The sequence below is a fragment of the Heterodontus francisci genome, chromosome 33 (assembly GCF_036365525.1).
Source record: "Heterodontus francisci isolate sHetFra1 chromosome 33, sHetFra1.hap1, whole genome shotgun sequence".
In the NCBI taxonomy this organism is placed as follows: Eukaryota; Metazoa; Chordata; class Chondrichthyes; order Heterodontiformes; family Heterodontidae; genus Heterodontus; species Heterodontus francisci.
In genome coordinates, this window is record NC_090403.1 from 49015350 (window position 1) to 49043126 (window position 27777).

Below are 27777 nucleotides of genomic sequence, written 5' to 3' on the forward strand. Positions count from 1 at the left end.
TCTTGCAGGATAATTTTCAACCAAGGAAATGCATGATTTAGTCTTCACTGGGTAACAGTAAATGATTAATGGCTATGATTAGTACTTGTTGCACTATTTTTCTCTGTCTACTTTAGTTATATACTTGTTTTAAAGCCCTAAAGAAATTGCTTTATATATATTCATTCAGACCTGGCGAGGAAAGAGAAAGAACTACACTTGGGAAAGACTCCTTTTTTGCCCTCGCTGTGCTGTGGTACTTGATTGGATCCACCATAGCAGGTTTACAAAGGTCTGCTGTCACCAATGAACTAGAGCCTCATAAAGGCTGCTGTTCTAGACTGTTCAAATGCTTATTAATCATTAAAATGGATCTTTTCCGGTATGTTAAGATTTTACCCTTTCTCACCACCTCTTCAAACCCCGATTAAATAGACTTATTTTATCAAATCAAATAAAGTGAAGCGCACAAAACTAAAGCTAGGAAGCAAATGATTGCATTGGTCCAAATGAATGTTTATACACCCTCCATTTGATTAGGTACATTGGTATATTCCATTCTGTCATGCATCCAGGAATAACAGAAGCATTCAACCTCAACAAAATGTACTGTTTCCCACAGAAGTGTTTTAACATTTTTCTAAAATGAGTAAGTCTGACTCCTTTTGAGGAAGAGGCTTGGTGGCCGTTGCAGTTTTAATGTCTGGAAGGTGGATAGTTGACAGCTTTCCAAGAATGTGTGGCTCCTGATTTCTGTTTAGCATCGCCTACTGCAGTCCTAACATTCAGGAGTTGGGGGAAACCGAAAGCTGCATAAGAGAATAAAATAAGAAAGTGATGTGGTCATTGAAATATTGTAGTCATAGGTCAGTGAGCTCTAGGTTAGGCAGTCTGGGAAGCTTTGAATGTACTTGGTTTGGGGCAGCATTAAAGTATCAAAAAACAAAGTGGCACAGGGAGTGTCCTATTATTCATTATAAAAGGGAGAGAGACTTAAAAATGTTTTACTCTGTTCCCATCAGGGAGCCAGTTATTTTCTGTTCTAGAAATCATCTTGATGCGATAAACTGACAGTAGAAGTCTACAGTGGGTAATTGATTCTCCCTCACTCATTCTCTGTACAGCATGGGTTTTCATTACAGGTAGCATTACCCAAAGGGAAAACTCTGTCACAGGCATCTTTACGAGTTGTACCACAGTAACTTGATTCAGGACTTTCTTTCTTTTTATGTAAATATCCTCTGCAATGAATGTTTTAGGGAGGGTCAATGGATGTTTATGCCAAAAGACTTTGACTTCCTGTAAATGAGACTGTAGCCCTCAATCAATTTCCTTCATTCTTTAACTTTTGTTTTTACCAGTTGCAATTTTTGTTCTGCTCCTGGGCTGTGAGAGCACTCTGATAAATTTGTCTGCATAGTCTCTGGGCACTTGCATCAGTTCAGAAATGTTAAGCCACTGTTGTCTGTCTTTAAGCTTCTTCTCTACCCCACCCCTAACCCAAGCCAAGTGTGCACATGATTCTGAGAGCCCTTGGATTCTGCCAGTGCTACTTGTGAGCTACCTGCCAGGTATAGAGGCACGGAACAAATATGTCCAGGTTTTTCCTCTGTAGAAAGGACTTAACCTTCACTCTGAAGTTTCCCCTATTGAGGTGGAGAAGATGGGGAATATCATGTGGATAATGGAAATTGGAGGATCAATGCAATGCAGCACCCTAGACCCGACCTTGGCAAATGCACTGAGACGTAGCATTGACTTAACTATAGCTGGAGAAAGGGGGGGAAAGCTGGACCAGACCATGCACTTGGTCTGATTAAAATGGAAAGCTTGGCATGGTGGAGACTATGAAACGAAGAAAGACAAAAATAAACCCTGTGTCCAGTCTCATTTAACACATTTTTATGCATCTGTCATTCATTGAGAATCCTAAAAGGGCATACTTTCATTGAAAATACAGCATTAATAACTCTGCCACTGAGTGTGCAATATTATCTTATGCAGTATCCCTTGGGCCGATTTCCCTTCACAACCCCCTTCCCCTGCCCATTTGTTTTGCTCAGTCCTATAAAGGGACTTGCTTACAATTTCCAGCTCTGACAAAAGAACTACTTCTGAAATGTTAAACTTTCAGGTTTCGGATGCTGACAGGCCTGCTGTGCAATTTCACCATTCTCTGTTTTTAAACTGGGTCCAAAGTCCAGACTGCCAGGCATTTGTAGTTGGTCCATCTTCCTGACAGTTGAACCAACCCTAACGCTCAAATTGGCAGCAGTGTAGCATATCTGTCATTCCACTGGGTGTTCAAACTTTTAAGTCCTGAATGTCCTTTGTTGAGCAAGTATTTACATTGAAAAAATGTATCTCAATATATGGTATCTTCTAGGTCAACATGATTATTGATAGAAGTATTTTATGCCATGTATTTTTGTTGTATAAGGATATTTTCATACTAATTCCTACACTTATCTGAGCCACAGGCATGTTGGGAAGATTACATTTCTTAACTTGTCCGTGAATTTTCTGGTGCGAGCTTTGGCATAGAAATGTAAAGATGTAATTGTTGGTAATTGTGTATAATCATCAGCTTCTGGTGATGGGAGGTTTTTGATACCAACTGTATTTGTTTAGGAACATGGGCAAATGCCTTTTAAAAAGGCAGAAACAGCACTGAAATTGAGATGGTAGTGTGGGTTAGTCCTTTACTAATCTTGAATTTTGAGTTTTCAATTTTGTGGCTACGCTTTTTTCTTCTCTCCTGGTTTTATGTCTGTCTAGCGAAAAGACAGAAGAACTTTCATCAGAATACAGTAAACCCAGTTCCTATCGAGGGCCTGTGCCCAGAACATAAATGTGTCTCTTCACCTTTTGAATGCTGGTGAATCTGTTATGCATTTGCATTTTCTTTTTTATTTCTATCATTCTGTGCGCTCATTAACTTTTCAATTGAAATATTTTGGCACATTTCTATTATATTTTGAAAGCAGCAATGGAAATTTTGCTATGAATTTTTGAAAACCATTGAAATCATGTGCATTGTGCAATATCGAAATTCCATATTGTATATAGCAAAAGTCCTGGTTTTGAAGTTTCTTTTTTTCTTGACATGACACAGGGTCGAGTGGTTGAGAATATTTCCAAAAGATGTGGTGGGTTTTTACGGAAGCTTAGTCTGCGAGGATGCCTTGGAGTGGGAGACAACTCTTTAAGGTAAAATGTGCGTTAAAGCTATTTGAGTGATGCAAGGTGGAGTGCTGTTGGTATGTGCCAATGTTTTCTCCAAATAATGATGCAGGGGAAGGTTTTGAATGATGGCCAAAGATGGAGGGCGTTTAAGCATCACCCTTTCTGATTGGGATATGTCCCACATGTTCTAGCCAAGTGTATGTTGTGTAGAGAGCTATACTGCTCCCCCAGAGGTGAGGGATACACCTTCTGGAAGCCAATAGCTGTGCCGGCCTGATTGATGCAGGGTGAAGCCGTGCTATCCAGTGATGGGTCCAGCAAGCATTGAACTGAGTTTTCTGGAATTGCAAGGCATGTCATGGTCCTTGAAGTTTCCTAGGAAAATCATTTAGAATTTTGAATTTGGGGACATGGTTAGAATAGGTATAAGGAGGTGTGTGCTCTCTGACCTCAGCCCCTTCAGCAGTCATAGGAACATTAGGAATAAGCCTTTCAGTCCCTCAAACCTTTTCTGCCATTTTAGTTAGATTATAGCTTTGCTTCATACCCTTTCACATCATTACTTAACAATAACCTTTCTACCTCAGTCCCAACATTTCACAGCTTTTTGAGGGTGAGCTTTCCAGATTTCTGCTACCCTTTGTGTGAAGAAATGCTGTCTGATATTACTGCTGAATGGCCCAGCTCTAATTTTATTAAGTCCCCCTGTTCCTGATACCCCTATCAGATGAAATAGGGTAGATATGGCAAAACTATCAAATGCTTTTAACATTTCAAGTACCTCAATCAGATCACTCCTCAGTCTTCTAAACTCAAGGGAAGACAGCCCAAAATTATGTAACCTATCATCTTGTGGATTTTTGTATAGATTGAATTGTTTCTGGAGCCTTTTGCTGTTGATGGATGGTGCTTAGGATCTGTCCTTAATCCTCCTCCATTAACAGGCTTCATTCCCAAGAACCTTTTGAGGATTTCTCTGCTGTCTTTTGTCAATGACAAAGCTGCATACAGCGCAGACAAGTTTCTACATTGGGTTGGGGGGAATGGGGGTCTTTTAGCAAATGGAGCGGGGGTGCAGTGGGTAGGGATTGTTTCATACTGGACTCTGCAAAGTATTGCTGGGTTTTGGAGGATTGATTCATCTGGAGGTAACTCATGGCCTTGCTGTGAGAATTGAAATTTGTGAAAATATTGAAAAGGCAAGATCCAGCTATCACAAAGCAGTTAACCTAATTTATTGAGCCCTTTCTTGAATGGCACACTAAATCTGCCTGAGAGGGTACCTCCTAATTGTAGCAGATGGGGGAGAGGACTCGTGAACCCAGCGGTTCTTCAAGAAGGCTCAGACTCTCTCCAGGCTGAGTGGGCTAGAGCAAAAATGTGTCATTTCTGGATCCTTGTCAGTCTCTGAGGATAGAGGAAGATGCAGGTAAGTTGCTTTTATTGGGAGTCAGAGGGCCAGGACACCAGCCTTTGGATCCGAGGCACTCCATAGTAATATCTGTTTTCGGGGTGGGTGGTAATTCTCCCCCTGGTGTTTTGCTGCTTGAGGCCTCTTGGCCTTTTTAGAAAAAAAAAACTAGGACGTGCATCTGCATAGCAGAGCCCTATCCACTAATGGAAGAAGCCAGCAGCCCCACTAGTGTTACTAGTGGAAGGCGGGCGATCCTGCCCCCCTCTTGTGCTGCCTCCATTTGTCCTACTGGCTCACTGATGTAACTGATCCCTAGAGACTAAGAACAAATAAACTACTTTGCCTTCCCAAATCCATGTTGCTCCCAGTAGAAGCACAGCCGTGTCAAGAAACTTGAAGCCATCAATGTGCTATCCCTGCGAGCACTGTATACATGCTGTCCTGAGATTCTTAAAAATACATATGTGAATGTAAACTCTAATTCAAATTAAGTAAGACTTGAAAGAGGAAAATGGTTATCTTGTTAACCATCTTGCACAATGTGACTGCAGCAGATTAATGAGACATTATCTTTTGTGATTAATGTGATGATGCAATCCTTGATCTTTGACATCTGTAGCTGGGATGCGAATGTTTTCCATGAGAGGCTCATGTTTGCCTGAGGGAGAATACTTTCTACAACTATCATTGTCAGTTTTTTTCTAAAAAAGCACAAACTTGCAAACAAAAGATAAAATATCCCCAAAAATGAAAAGTAAGCTCAGAGTTGATTGTCCATTTTTAAAAAATATATATAATAGTAATAGCAACAACAGTTACTGGTTACTTTGAACGTAGATTCATGGTAAATGGTTGTTCATGGTAAATCCAGGGAAGTAATGATTAACTTCAGGGAAAATGAAAGCTAACCAGCCACAACTAATTATTACTTTGTCAGTCTGCAGTTCCCATTCTGCTCTGACCACATTTAAAACTTAACCCTAGAATAATCAGAGTACAATACTGTTGGCCATGCATCATTGCATTGTTTCATTGCTGTGAAAGATTTTTGTAACTTGATTGCACTTGTGATGTGTGGGTTTACCTGACTAATGAAACAGGTCTTCTATTTCAACATCGCTATGTAGCATAACGTTTGGCCAACTAGAAATATCCAGTGAGATCTTACCCAGTGGTAGTTTTGAGTCATGAGGAAAAACTACCAGTTGAGTTAAACGGTTAGGGAGACAATAGAAATCCAAACATATGCTGTCATGAAACAGTTAAAAAGTTTTTGTGTCATTTAATGTGCTGAAGATGACTGATTTTTGTCAAATCTTGTTTGATAACACTCCTATGAAGCATCTTGTTGTTGTTGGTTTTGGACAGAGATGGATGTTGATTCAGCACCAGTATTTAGGTACTTGGATGCATTTTGTTCTAATTTTGCCTAATGCTGCAGTTCACCTGAAAGGTGTAAGTGCATTTTACAGTAATGGCTGCTTTTTTTATTATTTTATTGCCCTAGGACATTTGCTCAGAACTGCAGGAATATTGAACAGTTAAATCTGAATGGATGCACAAAGATCACAGATGCGTAAGTAAGCTGAATGCAGTAATTGGAGAGCTAGCTGTAGCATTTGCCCCTCATCCATGTTCCTATTAAAAAAAAACAATGATCGTAGTGCAGGAGGCCACCATGGTTGGAAAAAATGAGAAAAGAGATTAATTGAGAAGTAACAAAAACAAGAAATGCTGGATTCACTCAGCAGGTCTGGCAGCATCTGTGGAAAGAGAAGCAGAGTTAACGTTTCCGAAACGTTAACTCTGCTTCTCTTTCCACAGATGCTGCCAGACCTGCTGAGTGAATCCAGCATTTCTTGTTTTTGTTTCAGATTTCCAGCATCCGCAGTATTTTGCTTTTAATTGAGAAGTAATTGCTCTCACTGGATGTAATGATGCAATATATTTATTTTCAAAATAAAAAAACTTTATATTGTTTCCCAAACCAAACATTTTCTGATTAAGCTGTAAAAACTGATGGAGAGTTGTGAATTTCTGGCAACCTATTATAATACTGACTTCTGGTTTGTGAAGCCATGTCCACAGTAGAAACAGATATTTGAAATGTTTGCACATGCTTTTCTCTGATATTACAGATCCGTTTCAAGTAGAAAAATTAACTGTCGCTTTTCACTTTGTGTGCACATATTCATCTTATGCACTTAGTCAAATTAAATTGAGTGTAGCAGCAATGCATACGCACTCCGTTGCCTTGAGTTTACTTGATACTCCTTTGGTTGGATAGAATGTTCACAAATGAAAATGTACATGAGGGCACCTGGCATCTGTGGGACTATAGGTTAGTCAGTATTCTCAAGTGAGAGGAGGAGATTGTGAATGAGCACTTTTGCTGTTGGTGAATGAGTGCAGCTTTAATGATGAATAGTAGCATAAGCTGGGTTCTTTAGCATGTTTTTTATTGAACAGTGAATACTGATGCTGGGGAACTGGCTTGAAGTAACAAAGGAATATAGAAACAGCAGTAGGCCATTCAGTCCTGTGAGCCTGTTCCACCATTATATTGCATCTTAACCGCCATTTATTCTCTTCAGCTCCATGTTCCTTGATACCCTTACCTAACAAAAGTCTATCAATCTCAGTATTGAAAGTTTCAATTGACCTAGCAGCCACAGTCTTTTGGGAACAGACTTCCCAATTTCTACTGCCATTTGTGTGGAGAAGTGCTCCCTGATCTCACTCTTGAATGACCTTATTCTGGATTCCTCGACCTAAAGAAATAGTTTCTCCTCCTCTGCCTTATCGAATCCTTTTTAATCATTTTAAACATATCAACTAGATCACCCCTCAATCTTCTATACTCAAGGGCATATAAGCCAAGTTCATGCAGCCTGTCCTCAAACCTTAACCTTGATATAATTCTGGCGCATCAGTACTGCTCCCCCTCCTAGACCAGTATATCTTTCATGAAATGCAGTGCCCAGAACTGAATGCATAACTCCAGACTGGGTCTGACCTCCAGATAGTGTCTTACCAAGGCTGTATACAGCTGAGCATAACTTCTTCCTTTTTGTATTTCAGTCTCCTTAAGGTAAAGGCCAGTATTCATTCCATTAGCCTTTTTGATTGGTTTTTGTACTTGTCCACTAGCTTTAAGTGACTTCATGTACGTGGGAACCCAAATCTCTTTGCTCTTCCAGAGTTCTTGACTTTTTACCATTTGGAAAATACTCTGATCTATCTTTCTCTGGTCCAATGCGGATGACTTCACATTTCCCCACATTAAACTCCAGTTGCTGTAGTTTTGCCTGCTCACTTAATCGATCAATATCTCTTTGTAACTTTCTGTTTCCATCAACACCCTTTACTGAGCCACCTAACCTAGTGTCGACAGCAAACGTGAAAATACAACTCTCTATTCCTCCATCTATGTTATTTATAAATATAGTGGAAAGCTGAGGTCCGAGCACAGATCCCTCAGGGACACTGCTGGTCAAATGCCACCAGAGTACATACTCTTTATCACTATTGTCTCCTATCTCTGAAGCAATTTCTAAACTATGCCACAAGGTTGCCACAAATTTTGAATGCTTTCATTTTTACTAATAGTCTCTCTTGTAAGGAACCTTTATCAAATGCCTCTGGAAGTCCATGTGGACAACATTCATTGGCACTTCCTTGTTTACCATGTTAGTAACTTTAAAAAAAAAAATTCAACCAAGTTGGTCAGACATAACTTACTCTTCAGAAATCTAAGATGACTCTCTGATTAGCTCAAATTTGTTCCAATGCTCAGTCAGCTCTGTCCCGACTGACTGACTGATTCTTCTAATCTCCCACAACTGATGTGAGACTGACAGGTCTGTAGTTACCCAATTTCTCTCTCTCATCCTTCTTAAATAATGGAGAGACATATGTAATTTTCCAATCAAATTATACAGTATGGTGCTGTGCTTGAGATAAAGTGGTGTGCACAGTAGAAATTGCATGATATGCGAAAGCACCTAGATTAATTGCAATTATGGTTACTGAAGTTAATTTTGTTCCTTCTCAGTGTCAGGATCCATATTCTTTCTAACCCAGGTTCCCTACTCTGATCAGCACTCTTAAAACCACAGTGCAGGAATTTAAAATGTTGAATGGTCATTTTATTTTTTCCAATGACTTTACTCTTTTAAATGGAGCGCAGTTAACTTACTCAGCAAGTGTGGTTTTCATGAAAGTAAATCTTGCTGTCAAGCCTGCGTGCTGTTGCCATTATTGGAGAAATGAGACAAAACAGAAATGCTGGAAACATTCATTAAGTCAGACAGCAACTATGGAGTGGAAAAGGAGGGTAGATCCTTCATCAAAATTATTGGAGAATTGCTCTCATAATAAAATTAAGTGGCAGAATGGGGATTGGATTCTTGATAACTTATGGGTTGTCCTTGTTTTACAGAACCTGTACTAGTCTAAGTAAATTCTGCTCCAAGCTAAGAAGCCTAGACCTAGCTTCATGTACATCTATTACAAACCTTTCTTTGAAAGCTCTGAGGTGAGTTCCAATGCTGCAGCACTTAAATGTTTGATTCATTTGTGTTTATTTAAATCTATTTTCAGTGCAGCTTTGTAAGTACTTCGGTGTTTATCTGTGCCTATAACCTTACATTTGTGCCTGTAATAGGCAATGAATTTTGGTCAATTGCTGAAATAACAGAAACTTGGAAGTTCCAATGATTTTAATGAATAATAATCAGTTAAATATTCTAATAGTATTTGGGCCATCGTAAGGTACGTGTGTGTAGTGGCTGAAATATCTTCTGAGAGGGAGCTTTTTCATGTAACATTTGTGCCACACAAGTGCCAGGCAATGAACATTGTTACGACCGAGGAGGGAGGAGTGCACTGTTAATTCAGTCCCACTTCTCCATACGTCACAGCATATAAATAAATTTTCCCATTTACTGAAAAAGCCAATTAGATACTCTATTTGTCCCCAGAATAAAACACACCAACCAGGTTTCTTTAATCAACAATAAAAATTAACTGATCATTATAAAACCAAGTCTTAACCAATAATGAAGTAAAGCGATATGCGAATTGAGATATTAAAGCTCCTTTATTTCCCCTAGCCCTCATGGACATGCACATACATCCAAAAACCGGTTAACTGGGGAAAAATGGATTTTTGTTTACAGCTGTTTCATAGGAATGAAAGAAATAAAAAAAACAATACTTAGACTGTCACGATCTGGAAGGAAGTTCTTTGGTTTGGCGAGGTGTTCCAAAGTTGAATAGTTGGATGCCACTCACAGTCTTTCCAGGCGAGGTTAATGAACAGTCTGTGATAGGTCGGCATTCAAAGAACTTCAACAGTAGAAGGCTTCACAGAAGGCATTCCATCAGATGTGCAGCAACAAGGATCTTCTTGGGCCTTACAGCAGCAGTATAGCCGTAAAAAGGTTTCTTCTAATATTCAGGATTTCTTGAACCCAGGAGGCAACAGGAACCACCTTCGATGCAGGGATTCTTTATAGAGGGGGAATACTTTTTCTGGGTGGTCTCTGATTGCCAGCCAGGTCAAAATCAAATTTCAAATGCCTTGCTTTTTTCCAAACCCACTGACTTTTTAAAGTACAAAACTGAAACCGTGACCTTCCATAAACAAGTCACATGCCCAGTCATAAATTCTCTGTTGTCATAACAGAGGGTAGCTCTGAGGTCAACCCCCTGCTGGTTTCCTTGAAATTACCTGCATTCCAGTCCTTGTTTACCAGTACAGATTTTGTTGAACTTCCGTTCAAAACATCCATAAAGTTCAACTATTTCCAGATCACTCAATGTCCACTGAAATCCTTTTCAGTTTTTAAAAACACAGAATCCTAAGTTTTAATACAAAAAAAATCCTCGTAACTCCATCTCAAACAAGAGAGAATCTAATCATCTCCCCTTGATGTTCAATGGCATTACCATAGCTGAATCTCCCACTATCACCATTCTGGGAGTTACCATTGACCAGAAACTGAACTGGAGTCGCCACATAAATACTGTGGCTACAAGAGTAGATCAGAGGCTGGGCATTTTGCAGCGAGTAACTCACCACCTGACTCCCCAAAGCCTGTCCACCATCTACAAGGCACAAGTCAGGAGTGTGATGCAATACTCTCCAATTGCCTGGATGGGTGCAGCTCCAACAACACTCGAGAAACTCGACAACATCCAGGACAAAGCAGCCCGCTTGATTGACACTTCCTCCACCACCATCAACATTCACTTCCTCCACCACTGACACACAGTGGCAGCAGTGTGTGCCATCTACAAAATGCACTGCAGCAACTCACCAAGGCTCCTTCGCCAACACTTTCCAAACCTGCGACCTCTACCATTTAGAAAGGCAAGGGCATCAGATGCATGGGAACGTCACCATCTGCAAGCTCCCCTCCAAGCGACACACCATCCTGACTTGGAACTATATTGTCATTCCTTCACTGTTGCTGGGTCAAAATCCTGGAACTCTGTTCCTAACAGCACTAGTGTGCTTACACTCCAAGGACTGCAGTGGTTCAAGAAGGCAGCTCACCACCACCTTCACGAGAGCAATTAGGGATGGGCATTAATTGCTGGCCTAGCTAGCGACGCCCACATCCCACAAACAAATTTAATGAAGTAATCCATTCAGCAACAAACTGTGTCATGATAGCATATAAAATCGAGGATAGAGAAAAGGAATGAGGCAGCAAAATTCTCATTAATTTGGTGAACTCACATTGGGAACCAACATTTCTAAAACCTGGAACACTCGACTAATGTTTGTTTTCTTCCAAATAAACGTTTGCTTTTTATTACCTCCTTTGCTAACTTTTCCCCAAGGCTTCGTTAGCCATTAGTTGCACAAATCATGTGAACAATAAGGCAAGAGATTGCTTAGATTGATATCACAGTAACTGACTTATCTGTTTTTATTTAAAAGAAAACTTTAATCTTCCCCTGAGTTTCACTTAGTAACTATTTGCTTGGAGCAAGCGCAGTAAAACTGAATTGAGGCACCAGTGTGCAGTGGCAAGAGAAAATAGGATACTGGTCTGTTTTGGGTATCTCCCCACGCTACTGAGGTCTGAATATTGTCCATATCACTAGGAAAGTGCTTACTGGAAGCCAGCTACTGTTGTTTTGGGAGGGAGGGAGGGGAAATTGGAGGCATCTAGGGCAACTCAGGCAACCTCCTAAGCCATAGATGGTGCAAGAAGACCTCAATGCAGTGAGACGAGAACTTATCCCCTTTTAAATCATGCATGGATCAAAACAAAAACCTGCTCAGTATGAAACTTAAATACAAATAAAGTAGCAGTGCCATTTGATGTCAGGTGGTCTGATTGGACAGTCTTTTATTTGATTTCTGGGCCCAGTTTTGTTTTCACTACTGAACGTGGTAGCTGAAGCCCATTGAGCTTTTTCTGAATGCCAGTGCAATACAGTAACCCAGATTTCTAATTTTACACAATCATGTTCATGCCCAAGTGAGGTGTAACATCAATCAGGATATATAGGCTGGTATTAAAAATCTGAAGGGAAGTAGGAAGAATCTGTGGCTTTTTCTGGAATGCTACATTAGGCAATATAGTAATCTAACTGCACAGCCAACACTTCTATGTGATAAAGGAGGGGCACTGAAGCAGTAGAAATTTTCCTGCACTATAGCATTATGAGCCAAGAAAGTAAAAGTAGTTTTGGAGGCTCAATAGCCCATCACTTCTACAACTGCACATGCAACAGATGTATGGTATGGTATGGTGGGCATGGTCGGGTAGTGGTAATGTTACTAGAATAATAACCAGGGACATGGGTTCAAATTCCACCAGTGCAGTTTGAGAATTCAGTTTGAAGTGACCATGAAGCTACCATTTTATCAAAAAAACAAATGGTTCACTATGTCCATTGGGGAAGGCCACCTACCATCCTTACCTGATGTGGCCTATATGTGACTTTAGTCACACACCAATATGGTTGACTCTTGACTGCCCTCGCAAGTGGCCTAGCAGGAAGCTCACTACCAGCATTGCCAGCAATGTCCACATCCTGAGAATGAATTAAACTTGGGAAGTATATTATAAGTATGTAATGTCATCAGGACTGGGTTTTGAATTCGTACCATAAACTGTAAGCAATCATGAAAGTGTCTATATGAATGACAACTAAACACAGCGATTAAATTAACCACAGTCTTGAGCACTTTTAATCTTGTGCATTGATTTAATTTATATTGCAATGAAATTGTAGCTTCTGGTTCTTCCCATAATTGGAAGGTTCCAATTTCAGAACATCATCATGCTCCCTGGAGAGTCTTATCCTCTTTAATATCTTTCATTTCACCAGGGAGTCATTTGCAATAGATTAGCAAGGAAATTGTGTGTACTTCTATCCGTGTGGCTGTAAAGGGGAGTTTGCTTTTAAAGCACTGGAACCACAATAAGAGTGATATATTCACATGTCTGGGCCACAAGGGAAATTAAGTTGCACTACTCTCTCTTTTATAATGTGTTAACAGATCTCCAAAGACATTGCTCAGTGCATTAATGGTTGCATTGTTTGAGAGGAAGGGATGCGCATGACTGCAGAAAAGATTTGAAAAGAAGTTTATGAGCGATGTACTCAAACAGTCAAGGGGCTGCAATTTCCCAGATCCAAACTGTTACGACCAGGTAAGGAAGGGGTCTAGGGCTCCCCTCGGCCTTTTCCTGGTTTGGCCGTAACAGGGTTTAACTTTTAAAACAGTGTTTTAGCTTCCCCTCAGTGAGTCCTTGCTCACTGATCTCGTAATTGTAAAGAAATCAACCAGACAGGTTTTCTCATTTAACTAAGAAAGGTGCAAGTTTATTAACCTTCAACTCTAACTCAGTTAAAACTGCTAAGAATACACATGGATGCTAGCATGCATACAATAAACACACACACAAATAGAGACAGAGGAGGAGAGAGAATTAAAGGGGAAAGGTTTGAAGTAGTAGATTGAATTCAGTTACTGGTTTTGGGTTGGATGTAAAGTCTTTGATTGAAGTTAAGTCTTGCAGTTCTCGCTGGGGCCCAGTGCACATTTTCAAACTTCTTTTGCTGGTACCAGAAAGCTACAGGGTCTTCTGTCTTGAAGCTTAAGTTACTTCCGTGGATCCCTGGAACTTTGTGAAAAAGGGACCTTGCTTTGCTTTTTTGCCTTCCAAAAGCAGTATGTCTCAAAACTTTACTGTGAGCACAATTCAGTTAACTCCAGGTTGACCAGGTTAGTCATGTGACTAGCTTTTTGTTTGAAATCGCATCACCTGCGGGGTTTGTTAATTTTTCCAAGCGTACCTGACACATTCAGTGGTGGGAGGGTGGGGGGGAGAATACTGGCTCTTACACATTCAATGACTCTCAATGTCTCTTGATCATCACTATTGACAAAAGCCCATTTGGCTAATTGGATCACGGCGTACTCCCATTGTCTCTCCGTGCAACTGCCTTTCAGAATGCAAATGTGAAGCCATGTTTTCAGCCACTCAGTCCTGTGGTCTTTTTAAATAAGTTACTTCAATGTCCAGTAAACATTCAAATGTTTCATATGACAAAATTAAATGTTTCCATTTGGCAGCTGTGGTTTCCATCACAAATTAACAACAAAGCTTAATAAAGCAACTTTAAAGTTTCAAAAAAAAAGTCCCAAGGCACTTCACAGGAGCATTATAAAACAAACTGTAACACCTAAGGAGATATTGGGTCAGATGACCAAAAGCTTGGTCAAAGAGTAGATTTGAAGGTGTGTCTTAAAGGAGGAAAGAGAAGTAGAGAGGGTATTCCAGAGCTTGGCGCCTTGACAACTGAAGGCACGGCCACCAATGGTGGAGTGATTAAAACTGGGGATGCTAAAGAGGCCAGAATTAGGTGAGTGCAGATATGAGGGTTGTGGGGCTGAAGGAGATTATGGAGAGCTGGTGGGTTGAGGCCGTGGAAGGATTTGAAAACAATAATGAGAATTTTAAAATCAAGACGTTGCTTGACTGGGAGCCAGTGTAGGCCAGCGAGCATAGGTGTGATAGGTGAATTGGACTTGGCGTGAGTTACGACATGGGCAGGAGAGTTTTGATGACCTCATGTTTACGGAGGGTAGATTGTGGGAGACCAGCCAGCTGTGTGTTGCAATAGTTAAGTCTGGAGGTAACAAAGGCATGAATGAACAGAGAGCTGAGCCAGGGTGAAGCCGGATGATTTCTTTTAAACTGAGATGGAAGTAGGAAGTCTTAGTGATGGTGCAAATAAGTGGTCAGAAGCTCATCTCTGGGTCAAATGTGCCACCATGGTTGCAAACAGACTGGTTTAGTCTCACTTGCTGGGGAGAAGGATGGAGTTGGTAGTTAGGAACGGAGTTTGGAACGGGGTCCGAAAACAATGTCTTCAGTCTTTGCAATATTTAATTGGAGGAAATTTCTGCTCATCCAGTACTGGATGTAAGATAAGCAGTCTGATTTTAGCAACAGTGGAGGAGTCGAGAGAGGAGGTGGTGAGGTAGACTGGGTGTCGCAGCATACATGAAAACTAACGCTGTGGAATGTTTTGTACAATGAATAGCTCACAAGTAATGAGATAAAATAAACACTCCCTATATCTTTTAAGTACCATCCCATTGTTAGGTAATCACCTGGCACAGTATCATTGCTTGCCAAATTATGCCTGATTTCGGACAGTTGGGGAAAGAATGTACACAGAAGTTGGAACTTTGTGTAATAAATACACTGTAATGAGATGGTGATGCATCTTGAGATTGAGTTATAAACCATTTGAATTTGGTCCTTATGGCTTGTGAGGCTATCAGCATCTCATTGTGGTCCACCCTTGTAATACACTGCAAACTCATCCTATATTTGTCTGATTTTAAATGAGAAAAAAAAATACATTTTGCCATTTTAGCATCATAAAGAGAATAATGTTTTTCACTCCAGTGACCTCATTTTCTCATTGGGAGTTTATTCAGTGATCCTGCACTTTCAGCGGGGGCCTTGCTCAACAGGAGCTTTGATTAGAGAATTGGCATTACAGCATTGTAGCCCTGTCGCCAACCCGCTCTCCCAGTGAACAAGGCTGCTTGCTGCGAGCTTGGGATCGGTGAACCTATCCTTTTATATAGCTTAAAGATACAAGTGCAATTTTTCAGTGCTGTCGTATGTCTACAGTTATTCTTGAAGAATTGTGTTTGTTTCCAGTGAGGGGTGTCCACTTCTAGAACAGCTGAATATATCCTGGTGTGATCAGGTGACGAAGGATGGGATACAGGCACTAGTGAGAGGCTGCGGAGGATTGAAGGCTCTGTTTCTGAAAGGATGTACGCAGGTCTGTGTAAAGATCCACCATATAAATAGATTATATTGTAAGGTTGCTGGAACAACAATGATGTAAGAAATGTTTTAGTCTGATTGGCATCTTAATGCAAAATGCTCTTTAGCCTTTTGTGTCCTAGCTTATTTCCTGTTGGTCTAGTGCTTATTATGAGTTATAGCAAAATTATTCTAATAATTGAACTGGAGTATTATAGAAGTAATTCAGCAGTAATTATTGTCCTAGAGTTACAAAACTGTCCACAGGCATTTTAGAAAGCTAGAAGTTGAAGATGGTGCATAATGTTGCTACCATAACTGAACTCTAGGTGAGAGTGACTGCCCTTGACATCAAGGCAGCATTTGACTGACTATGGCATCAAGGAGCCCTAGCAAAACTGGAGTCAATGGGAATCGGGGAAAACTCTCCACTGGTTGGAGTCATACCTAGCACAAAGGAAGATGGTTGTAGTTGTTGAGCTCCAGGACATCACTGCTGGAGTTCCTCAGAGTAGTGTCCTAGGCCCAACCATCTTCAGCTACTTCATCAATGACCTTCCTTCAATCATTAGGTCAGAAGTGGGGATGTTTGCTGATGATTGCAGAATGTTCAGCACCATTCGCAACTCCTCAGATACTGAAGCAGTCCGTGCAGAAATGCAGCAAGACCTGGACAATATCCAGATTTGGGCTGATAAGTGGCAAGTAACATTCGCGCCACACAAGTGCCAGGCAATGACCATCTCCAACAAGAGAGAATCTAACCATCTCCCCTTGACATTCAATGGCATTACCATTGCTGTATCCCCCACTATCAACATCCTAGGGGCTACCATTGACCAGAAACTGAACTGTAGTAGCCAAATAAATACTGTGGCTACAAGAGCAGGTTAGAGGCTGGGAATCCTGCTGCAAGTAACTCATCTCCTGACTCCCAAAGCCTGTCCACCATCTACAAGGCACAAATCAGGAGTGTGATGGAATACTCTCCACTTGCCTGGATGGGTGCAGCTCCAACAACACTCAGGAAGCTCGACACCATCCAGGACAAAGCAGCCTGCTTGATTGGCACCCCATCCACCAATATTCACTCCCTCCACCACCGATGCACAATGGCAGCAATGTGTACCATCTATAAGATGCACTGCAGCAACGCACCAAGGCTCCTTAGACAGCACCTTCCAAACCCGTGACCTATACCAACTAGAAGGACAAGGGCAGCAAATGCATGGGAATGCCACCACCTGCAAGTTCCCCTCCAAGTCACACACCATCCTGACTTGGAACTATATCGCCGTTCCTTCACTGTTGCTGGATCAAGATCTTGGAACTCCCTTCCTAACAGCACTGTGGGTATCCCTACCTCACATGGACTGCAGCGGTTCAAGAAGACAGCTCACCACCACCTTCTCGAGGGCAATTCGTGATGGGCAATAAATGGTGGCCTAGCCAGTGACGCCCACATCCCATGAATGAATTTTTAAAAAACTCGAGCGGCAGCAGCTGACTATACACCTGAAAATTCCAGTCAGTATTTATATCATCTTGCAATGTTCGACTTGACAGTTCTCACCCTTTATGCATAGCCTTAAAATGTTAATAAGGCCGTGCAGGTGATGTCAGGAAGTATTTCATCTCACAGGGTAGTGGAAATCTGGATCTCTCTTTCCCCCAAAAAGCTATTGAGCCTGAGGGTCAATTGAAATTTACAAAACTGAGATTGATTTTTTTTTTTTTGTTAGGTCAGGGTATTAAGGAATATGGAATCAAGACCGGTAAATGCAGTTAAGATTCAAATCAGCCATGATCTAGTTGAATAATTAGGCCCGATGGACTAAATGAGCTACCATTATTCGTATTTCTTTTTGGCTTGTGGTTTATGACAGACTGTGTGGTCATCTACTACCTGCTGCTGTCACTTGTTGAAGCCTCCTTCCCTCTGTGACCCCAAAAGTTTCCATGTTGGCGAGACCAGAATTAGGGACCATAAATGTAAGGTAATCATTAACTAATCCAACAGACAATTCAGGTGAAACTTCTTTACCCACAGACTGGTTAGAATGTGGAACTCACTATGACAAGGCCTATTTGAGATGAATGGGATACTTGGTTAATGTGTAAATGTAGCCTTAATCAAGGATCAGGGCTGATCTAATACCAGAGTCAAGTGCTGCCTCCCTCAAGCAAACGATCTGATTCTGCTTCAGTTCAGAATGGGGTCAGGTTTATGCTTGGTTTACACTATACAAGTTTAGTGTTGGTGCATAGCCGAAAATACTTCATACCAGCACTAAACTGTAGTGTAAATGCACCCTAAAAGTTCCATTTACAAGATACTGCCTCTAAATGTTATCATCCTAAAGCAATAACTTTATTATAAAATTCTGTTATGAGAGTCATTGAGTGTTTTCACTTCTGAGAGGCATTCTTGAGAAACTTTAAAGAATGTTCTTTTGTCTGGGATTACTTTTTAAAGATTAGTCAGTGAATCAGTCTGAAGTGTTAAGTGTCCAAGTTATACTGGGCACCCTGGTTTCTCAAATTCAGAAGTACCATGATGCAGTGATTAATGTCGTGCCAGTTTTAAAAAGTATTTTAACACGACCACGGTAGAAATTATTTAGTGCCTAGTTCACTTATACCTGAGGTTTGGATATAGCAGTGACTAAATTCGCAAGTGTAGCTAAATATTTTGTTTTTGTAATTGCAATTCTCTAAGGAGAATCTGTTAACTAACAATGGCTGAGTTTTTAAATGACTGTTTTGTTGTACCTGTTTGCTATATACAGCTAGAAGATGAAGCTCTGAAATACATTGGTGCTCACTGTCCTGAATTGGTCACCCTGAACCTACAGACTTGCTCCGTACGTACATCTAATGGAAGATATAAAGTGCCAACTCATAAAAACATTAATTCGAAGCAGTGTGTCACTTTTGCTTAAAAATGTTGCATTGTGTCAATCGTTAGTCAAATTTGCGCAATACTCGCAGCCAAATTTCCAACTTTGAATATTCTTTATGAAATATCCGAACCTAAACTTAGAATGTTTTAATGTGCTGTTTCGACCTATTTTAATCTTTTAATAACAATTCAGCTGTAACTGGGTCTCAGCATCTTAGTCAGAAAGACTTTTCTAATTTTCCTTCATTTTTTTTTTTTCTCCCCCCTTCTCACTTCTCTTGGAGAAATTTTCTGCCTCACTGGGATGGGGTTCCAGAGTTGATAACCTTGATTCTTTGTCCAAGAGCGGGTGTTGGCATGCGCGCTTTGGCAGAGTTTGTCTGCAGGCTATCCAACCGTGAAGGGCATCATAGACGAACTAGATCCTATCCTCAGCTGGCATTGACACGCAGAGATCCAGCAGGGGCTTTGCTCCCATTCCCTAACTCCAGTGCTGCAAACAGTTGTGCCTCGGCAGCTGCTAACTCAACACAGTCCAGGAGTGGAACCTGGGAGTTTCTTGGTCTTTACCTCTGAGACATCAGGAATCTGAAGGACTCTGTTTAAACTAGTCATTTAACAGGTTTTCAGTTTTATTCCGCCATTATCAATTAAGTCAGATCTTCCTGATGTGTCCGTTCCTGTCACTAAAGGCCATGCAGTGCTCATAGATGTACTATGCTTTTTGTAATATTGCACCTAATTGGAAATAGTAATCAGTGAACTGTGCAGTCCTTGCAGTTAAGCAACAGCCATGAAACATGCTGGTATAAGTATTTTGAACTCCCCTTAAATGCCATTTACTCAGACTACTTTACAAAGCTGCGATTCTCTTATTTGCTCCCTACCTGATGTATTTTAAAAAAAACTCTCCCCCTTCCCTCACGTTAAGCCATTGACTGATTTCACCATGGTGAAATCAATGTTCCCTCACCCACTCTGACTACTTTATAAAGGGTGGAGTTTCTCTGTGAATGTTGGGGAAATCTGTCCTTTTGGCACTACTACTTCACAGAGAAAAGAAGTACATAAATTGAGTCATTTAAGAACCATTTCCCCTTTCATCTAGAATCTTCAAGCTTTTCTTAAATTTCTCAACTATTCTGTGAGGCCCATCTTAATTTTTTTACAGTTGCTATGAATGTGTAATTGCAGTTTATTGTACAGGCAATCCTCCAGCTGGGTGTAATTTGTGTTGTTAAGCTCGTCATTGTGGAAATGTCATAATGTTTTGGTCCTCATTACTGGTAGGAAGATCAGAACTATTAAAAATAGAAAAACGCTGTTTGACCCAACAAATCTGCCTGTGTTTCGTTTCAACACCCACTTCCCTTCTCTCTCCTCGATACTTTCTGTCTGCAGAAATGCATCTATCCTAATCGGTAAAATCACTAGTGCTTTAACCCTTCAATATGTGGTTTCGGAGGCAAGGAGGGTTTTCATTCTATTTAACATTTTTCTGCCAGCTTGATTTTTCTTTCATCTTAGCTGATCTTTTTTTTTCCCTCCCCTTCCTACAACATGCCCTGTTTCCGGACAAGCAAGTGACTTGCTCTCAGTTAACTGCCGATGCTGCTGTGGAACTGCCAGCAGGAAGTATACTGCTGTTTTATTTCCCCCTTCCCCTTGCGCTATAGGGAAAGATTGGGAAGCTGTCGAGCAGAACATCCAAGCGAATACACTAAACTTTGCACTCTGTGACACAGCATTGTGTCATCATCACCTCAGCCGTATCCCGTAAATCATTTACTGTTTTTTTGTCCTTTTGCAGCAAATCACAGACGAGGGACTGATTACGATTTGTAGAGGATGTCATAAACTACAGTCACTCTGTGTCTCTGGCTGCAGTAACATCACGGATGCTATTTTGAATGCATTAGGACAGAATTGCATTCGACTTAGGTAGGCACAGCCTGATAGCTGCTTCTGTTTATGTGCAGCTGAGTAATGACCTTTTAGTGCTACTTCTGACACAGTTATCTGGCTTAACCAACTGAATGTAAAGTCAGATTGTCGCTCTACATTTACATCAGCCATAAGAAAAGTGCCTTTTTTAATGTATTTTCTTGTAATGTTTTGCTTTGCTTTTTGAATGACTGTCTCGGTCCTCTTGATAACTTTCACTGGAGCGACTGGGAGGTTGTCAGCAGAGCTCATTAGAGATAACTGGAATCCTGAAATCTTTGCAGTGTCAGATCTGTTTTTCAGTTGACAGTGCAGAAAGTGTTAGATTCAAGTTTTATGGAATTTAAAAAGAAAACACTGCAAATTCTGGAATAAAATCGTAGAATACTGGCAATACATAGCTGATCTCGTTCGCAGTAGTATAAGAAAAGATGGGTTACCATTTTGTTAAACATTAACCTGTTAATTACCTTGAACCAAATTGGCTTGAGCTGAAGACATTATAAATGCAAGTTTTTTTTTCTTTAGTGTTTTTCACAACCTCAGGATATCCCAAAGCACTTTATTGCCAATGAAGTATTTTTTGAAATAGAACATTCATTTCTAATGCCACCTATTGTAGATGTAATGATGCAAAACTGCAGACGTAGACCAGAAAGGATAAAATAGTGAGATTGACGCACAAGATTTTCCTTTTAACAGATTTCTGCTTTTAATTTTCAGGATATTAGAGATTGCTAGATGTTCACAGTTAACAGACGTGGGATTTACCACATTAGCCCGGGTGAGTGCACAGATATCCCAAGAGCAGCCTTGCACACTGTAATTTGAGGGTAAATAGTTAGTCTCTGAAAAATACACACTTGAGCAATGTGCATTAAGCCGTCCGAGTCACAGAGGCTTTTTTTTTTGATGAAGTATTTAAAAAAAGAGCCATTGCTCAGCATGAATTTGTGACTGTGCTTGCTATAAGGTAGTCTGACTGATATTTGCAATGAAGTGTCTTCTTGTTCAAGGGAGGGGTAAATCGCTATGAAACAATTCTGACTTCCAGTCTTGTACATTATCTGAAGCATCGCCGAAGATCAGATTTTCCTTATTCTCATTTGAAGGTTTGATTTGTTGAAAATGTTTCAAACTTCAGACGTGATGTCTACAACAGACTGTTCTGAACCAAAAAAGAGCTGCTGTAGGAATAAGCATGTTGGGGAGCAGTGGAGTCGATGCATTTTCTTTACCTTAATACAATCTGCTTCTATTTGCAGAATTGCCATGAGCTTGAGAAGATGGACCTGGAAGAGTGTGTTCAGGTGATTGAACTTTCACAGAGTTTTACAGTCTTTTGTTCTATGAAATGAATGGTGATTATGGTTCTTAATCAAACAATTTTGCTACAGACCATTCATTGTCTTGTATTAATAGCAAGTTCCATCTAAAGGTGTTTTTGAATCTGAACCAGTGTATTCTTGTGGAGCCATGAGTATGAATTCCCAGCCAATGGCACTGGTAATATCAGTAATAATCTATTTTTTCACTTGACAGAAGTGGTTAGAATGAGCTAGCAACAGCTATATTTTTTTCTCCTTTTGTTAATCGAGAAGTGGATTAAGGGTATTGCTTCTAAGTTTTAGGATTTTTTTTTGTTTAGAGTTGTCATGGTGAAAATGAGGCAAGATGGCAGCTGGTTTTATCTCTGTTCAAGAGTTTTGCCCCTTGACCCAGAGCAGTACTTATTACAGACTGATGTGCTGTCCTGGCGTGTCCTTAAATTTGATATCTCTGCCACACAGGACAAATTTATTTTTGGAATCTGAGCTGATTTTTAACTCCAGCAAGATCAACAATAAATCTGCTATTACCCTGAGGAAAGGTCAAAGTCTAGTTCTTTGTTTCCCAAGAGGAATCCAGGAACACTTTCATGCCAAGTCATTGCTCTGTATTTAGGACCCCTGGTACAATGGTATTTCTCCCTATCTTTTTTTCCTTCATTCCAGATTCTATAGCTGGAAATTGCTCTGTGTTCAGCTTCCGCTCACTATGTGCGATGTAAGTTGTGCCTAGCTAGAATGCTTAATTGATTGGAATTGGGATGCTGTAGCTGCCACACTTGATCTGTCTTCGGCTGCAGAACCACAAGTGGAAACCAAACACAAGAGTGTTTTTTAATCAGATGCACCAAGTGTTTCCATAGGCGTTTCACAAGTAATGAGATCTAGCTGAACAAGAAAACCTCTGATCTTTAACCCTTTTAAAACCATCCCAAGCAGCTACTAAAAGTGAACATCAACATATTTACTCTGGAGAGCAGGATTCAGAATTAATGTCAATAATTTGCTGATCTGTCTTGATCTTCCAATGTTCTGAATGAATAACACATACTTCACAGCATAGATCTATAATAAAATAATTCTTTCATTTATGTGGTGCCTTTATCATGTTGAAACATTTCAAAGTACCTCACACAATTAACTTCGTGGGCAACCAGAGCTGCCATTCTGTGCCAGTAGCATCCCACGGAGAGATGAATTACCAATTTTTCTGTTTTATTTGTTGGGGGAGGGGGATGGGTGGTGGTGATGTTGACCAGGACCATGAAATCTTTAATATTCACCTGAATCTCTGAATCCACAGGATTTTAGGTTAACTTCCAAAGGATGGCACTCCAAATAGTACAGCGCAGGCATGTCAGTCTACATTATGAGCTCAAATCTTGCCTGGAGCCCATAACCTCATGACACAGGCAAGAGTGCCATTAACTCAGTTAAACTGGTGCATTACATCTCAAATTTCATGCATAATCACGATAGAATAAGTACCCTCTCTGGTCTTTACATTATAAGGAACAATTGACAATACTAAGTCCAGTAGTATTTGGATCAATGGTTAATGAAGCCCAAAGGTGATTGAGCTGGTCATAGTAACCAGTGTTAAATCATTACATTATAAAGCAATGCTGTTGAATGTTAGATAATCCATGGTACGATGTCTATTTTTGAGAGGGTGTGAAAACGATGGGAGCAACAGATCACTGGAAAAATAAAGGGTCAACCTGAAAACTGGGGAACAGTACAAAATTCTGTTTATACCAATCATAATTTCATGTTTTCCTCACAACACATTTGTGTGGTGACAAAACTGCTACTGAAAAAGCAGCTTGTGTCATGTGCAATGTGCAGCAAGTAAGATTTTTTTTTTCCCCCCCAGTACTGTCCTTTTTTTGTGTTACTGCAGACGGCGACTCGTTGCAAGGTTAGGATTTCATATATCCTGTCTGCCTTTTGTTACTCGCCCAATTGACTATTTTGTGCATGAGAGTTTAGTGTTGGTGGAATATTCACCTGTGCAGGATCACAGCTGAACCATTGTGTGGTGCAGCCTTGCAACCATGTTAAGTGGAACAGAGCAAAGGCAGATTTGGCAGCTCAAAACTCTGCATCCATGGGACTCTGTGGGCCAGATCACTGGAAAGAAACTGGAAGCAGGAACCCATGCAAGGGTACGATAGTGTAGCGGTTACACTACTTAACCAGTAGTGTGAAAAACATGAGATCAACCAAGACAGTTGAAAATATTAATTTAGTTTTTATTTAAAAAGTCTGGAAATGAAAAGTGAGTATCTGTAAAAGCGTCCACAAAGCAGTCAAGATTGTTGTAAAAACATAACTGTTTCAATAATGTGCTTTAGGGAAGAAAACCTGCTGCCTTTACTCAGTCTGGCCTAAATGTGACTCCAGTTCCACACATCATCTTTCTCCTCTGAAGTGCCCTAGCAAGCAACTAAGTCATATTGAGCTCTGAACAACTATGGATGGGCAATAAATGCTGTCCTCCATTGAAGCTTAAAATGTATAATTCACCTCTCCCCAAATAAACTTAGTTTCTTCTCTGACAATGCAGCACAAACTGGCTATGCACTAATCTTACAGAATTGTTCAAAGAAGAATAAATTAAGTTTAAAAAGATAAAATGTTTGTCATTTCGGTGCTGCTCCTGCAGCCAGTGTCTCGAACAGTTATCTTTGTTGAGAAACATTTAAGATTCTCTATACCTTCAATCCCTTACCAAAAAAGGCAGTATTAGTTCCCCATCAAAAAACTTGGCAATGTAGCTATTGGAACTGCTGACCCTGTCTAAAAGCAGATGTACTGAAGCAGTACACTTCAATATCCCATGTTCAGTCATTCAATTTACTTTTGTTTTACTCTCTTGACAGATTACAGACAATACTTTAATTCAGCTTTCCATCTACTGCCCACGGCTTCAAGTACTGGTGAGTGGAAACAGAGAGAAACATGGGAACAGGAATAAGTCATTCAGTTAGATCATGCTGATCTATATCATAACTTTCTACCCACCATGGTTTCATAAACCTTAATACCCTTACCTAACAAGAATCTATCAATAGATCAATAGCATCTGTAGTATTTTGCTTTTATTTAAGAATCTATCAACTTCCATTTTGACATTTTCAACAGCTTTGAGGCAACGTTCCAGATTTCTACCACCCTTTGTGAAGAAGTGCTGAACAGCATAGCTCTAATTTTAAGGTTAATGCACTATGCTGGACTCTGCACTGGAGGAAACAGAGTAGATAGAAACTATCAATTCCTTTAATCATCTTAAGAGGTTTGATTATGTTGATCAGCAAAGATCTTTGATGAACTCTAGTCTTTGTTGTGCTAGCACAGCACTCTACCCAATTTTCATTATAATGAGATGCTTACTTAAGAGGTTCTTATGTAATTACAGTATTTCAATGTGCTCGCAAAATTTTACCTTTTCACATTATTGACAATCAAAGCTCTCTTTCCAATTTGCTAATCACAGATAATTTCTATGCCAAGTAGTAATTCTGTATCTTATTTTATTCCTTTGCCTTTTCTCTTTCGCTCCTCCCACTCCTCCCTCATCCCGCGTGTGTAGGGGTTACTAAAACTGTTCACCGAACAATGGCAATCTTCCTGCTGCTTGTCCAGCGAAAACCACTTTGCGCATTGAGTCATTGGCTTGCAGTGATAACTTAAGCCAAATAGCAGGACTGATACTTAAAATTCCTTAGTGTTTTAAGTTAGCTGGCCAATCAGCAGTAACACCTTGGATTACTGTGGACCTGCGTGGCTCAGCTGTTAGATTATCAAATCTGTCTCTTCTAATCGATTTAGTTCCAATCTACCATTCGCAGACATGTCATGTCCAACTCCATCCCAAATAGGCCCAGCTTATGCTGTGTAAAAGGAAAAGAGTCGACAGTGGCAGAGGCCCAAGTTCTATAATAATCCAACGCTAGATTTTATATGCCTGTATTTTTTTTTTGCTGTCCCTCTAACTCCGCGTTTCGTTAACGGTTCTGTTCTCTTGTATTCCTGCTAGTTAGATTTATGGCTTGCTGCTGTTTTCTCGTGAATTCTGTCTTCCTAATTATATGCGATTATTCTACTGCAGTTTCTACTGTAATGGCTCTCAATTTTCTATGCTACTGACTTTTAGTATTTGCTCTCTGCCTTAGGTGCTGATTTCTCTTTTCTTCTCCTTTCCCAATAACTGCCGGAAGGCAACGATTTCCAAAATATTTGGAGTGTGACTAAGCACCTTTTGCAGGAAACCTCCATTTGCTAGAAAAACAAATAAGCTGTGATTGAAACATTTTAAATAGGAATTTTAGGTAATATCATTTGAACTTAAATTTTAACACAAGCATTATTTCTTCACTTGAGGATTTTGTGCTTTGGAACTAGGTTTTTTTTTTAAAAAAAGTTCCATCCCTTACCTCTCCCAGTTCCAACTGTCCAGGGCCTTGCCCTGCCCTATACCTGACTTGAATGCTCCAGTCTTCTGACTCTAGACTCATGGGCATTCTCCCCCATTCTTTGTCACCTCAACCCTACTTTTGGGCACGCCCTCCATAATTTCTTCTGCCTTTCCGCTTCTCTCCCCACCTTGAAAATTCTTCTTGAAACCCGTTTCGATGTAATTCTTCCCTTCCTGGCATTGAATCTGTTTTCTCATCTCATTTATTTCTTCTATTTTTTGAAGAGCATGGGACATCTTTGATGAAGGCACTGCACAAATTAAGTTATCGTTTTTAATGCATTTCCCCCTACGCAGAGTTTATCACACTGTGAATTGATTACTGATGATGGAATTCGCCATCTTGGGAATGGGGCCTGTGCCCACGATAGATTGGAAGTGATTGAGTTAGATAACTGCCCGCTGATCACAGACGCCTCACTTGAACATCTAAAGAACTGTCACAGTCTGGAGAGGATAGAGCTTTACGACTGTCAGCAGATAACACGTGCTGGGATCAAGAGACTCCGGGTAAGAGTGTTCTCTCCTGTATGTTTGTGCCATACTAGTTTCATATATTAGATTATAATTGCTACCTAGTTAATTGTCCACAATTCCAATCCCAATCCATTGTACACCTGATTGGTGTTTTTCATGCAAATCAGAAGATTAAATTTTATAAAGAACAGTAATGTAACAGTAAATCGCAGTTACTTTGCTCAAGTGTGGGTGTGTGTCCTCCAAAGTCTAAATTATATTTTAAATTGCATGAGTTCTTTCAAGGGTTGATTGTTCAGGCTAGAGATAAGACCTCTGGTTTTATTGGTGGGTAGGTCAGTTGAGAGCCTGCAGACATTGTGGCTCTGGGTACTTCTGTTCCTGGAGTTTTTTCTGTACATTGCAAGTGACTGCTCAAATGTGAGCAGCATATCTATGGAAGGGGAGATCCAAACTCAAGGGTGTTAAATCAAGGGAAAGGCAGCAGCTGAATACATTATCTGCTGGTGAATCAAAAATAAACAGAAGAAAAGCAAAATGGTGGGTATCACTGGGTGACTAGCATCATCTAGTGGTACTGATCTGCAACTACAACATGACACGCAAGTGGGGATTTGCTATTATAAAGTTTTTATGTATTCTCTTTGCATTTTATAATGCTGGCCTATTATACATGTTGATATTTGAAAGAAAGTACTTGAATTGCTATAGCGTCTTTCACAATCTCAGGGCATTAAAAAGTG

At 40.2% G+C, this 27777-nt stretch overlaps 1 protein-coding gene across 3 annotated transcripts in view; it reads left to right on the top strand.

Annotated features, from left to right (window-relative positions):
* The window catches only part of LOC137348190 (F-box/LRR-repeat protein 20), a 146204-nt gene that overhangs the window by 111264 nt on the left and 7163 nt on the right, over nt 1–27777 (top strand). For all 3 annotated transcript variants that reach the window (XM_068013521.1, XM_068013523.1, XM_068013522.1), the window contains exons 5-14: nt 3095–3189; nt 6087–6155; nt 9021–9116; nt 15793–15919; nt 18693–18767; nt 20616–20746; nt 21473–21533; nt 22015–22059; nt 24963–25019; nt 26855–27067. In XM_068013521.1, coding sequence (XP_067869622.1) covers nt 3095–3189; nt 6087–6155; nt 9021–9116; nt 15793–15919; nt 18693–18767; nt 20616–20746; nt 21473–21533; nt 22015–22059; nt 24963–25019; nt 26855–27067 — 969 coding nt within the window. The remainder of the gene's footprint in view (nt 1–3094; nt 3190–6086; nt 6156–9020; nt 9117–15792; nt 15920–18692; nt 18768–20615; nt 20747–21472; nt 21534–22014; nt 22060–24962; nt 25020–26854; nt 27068–27777) is intronic.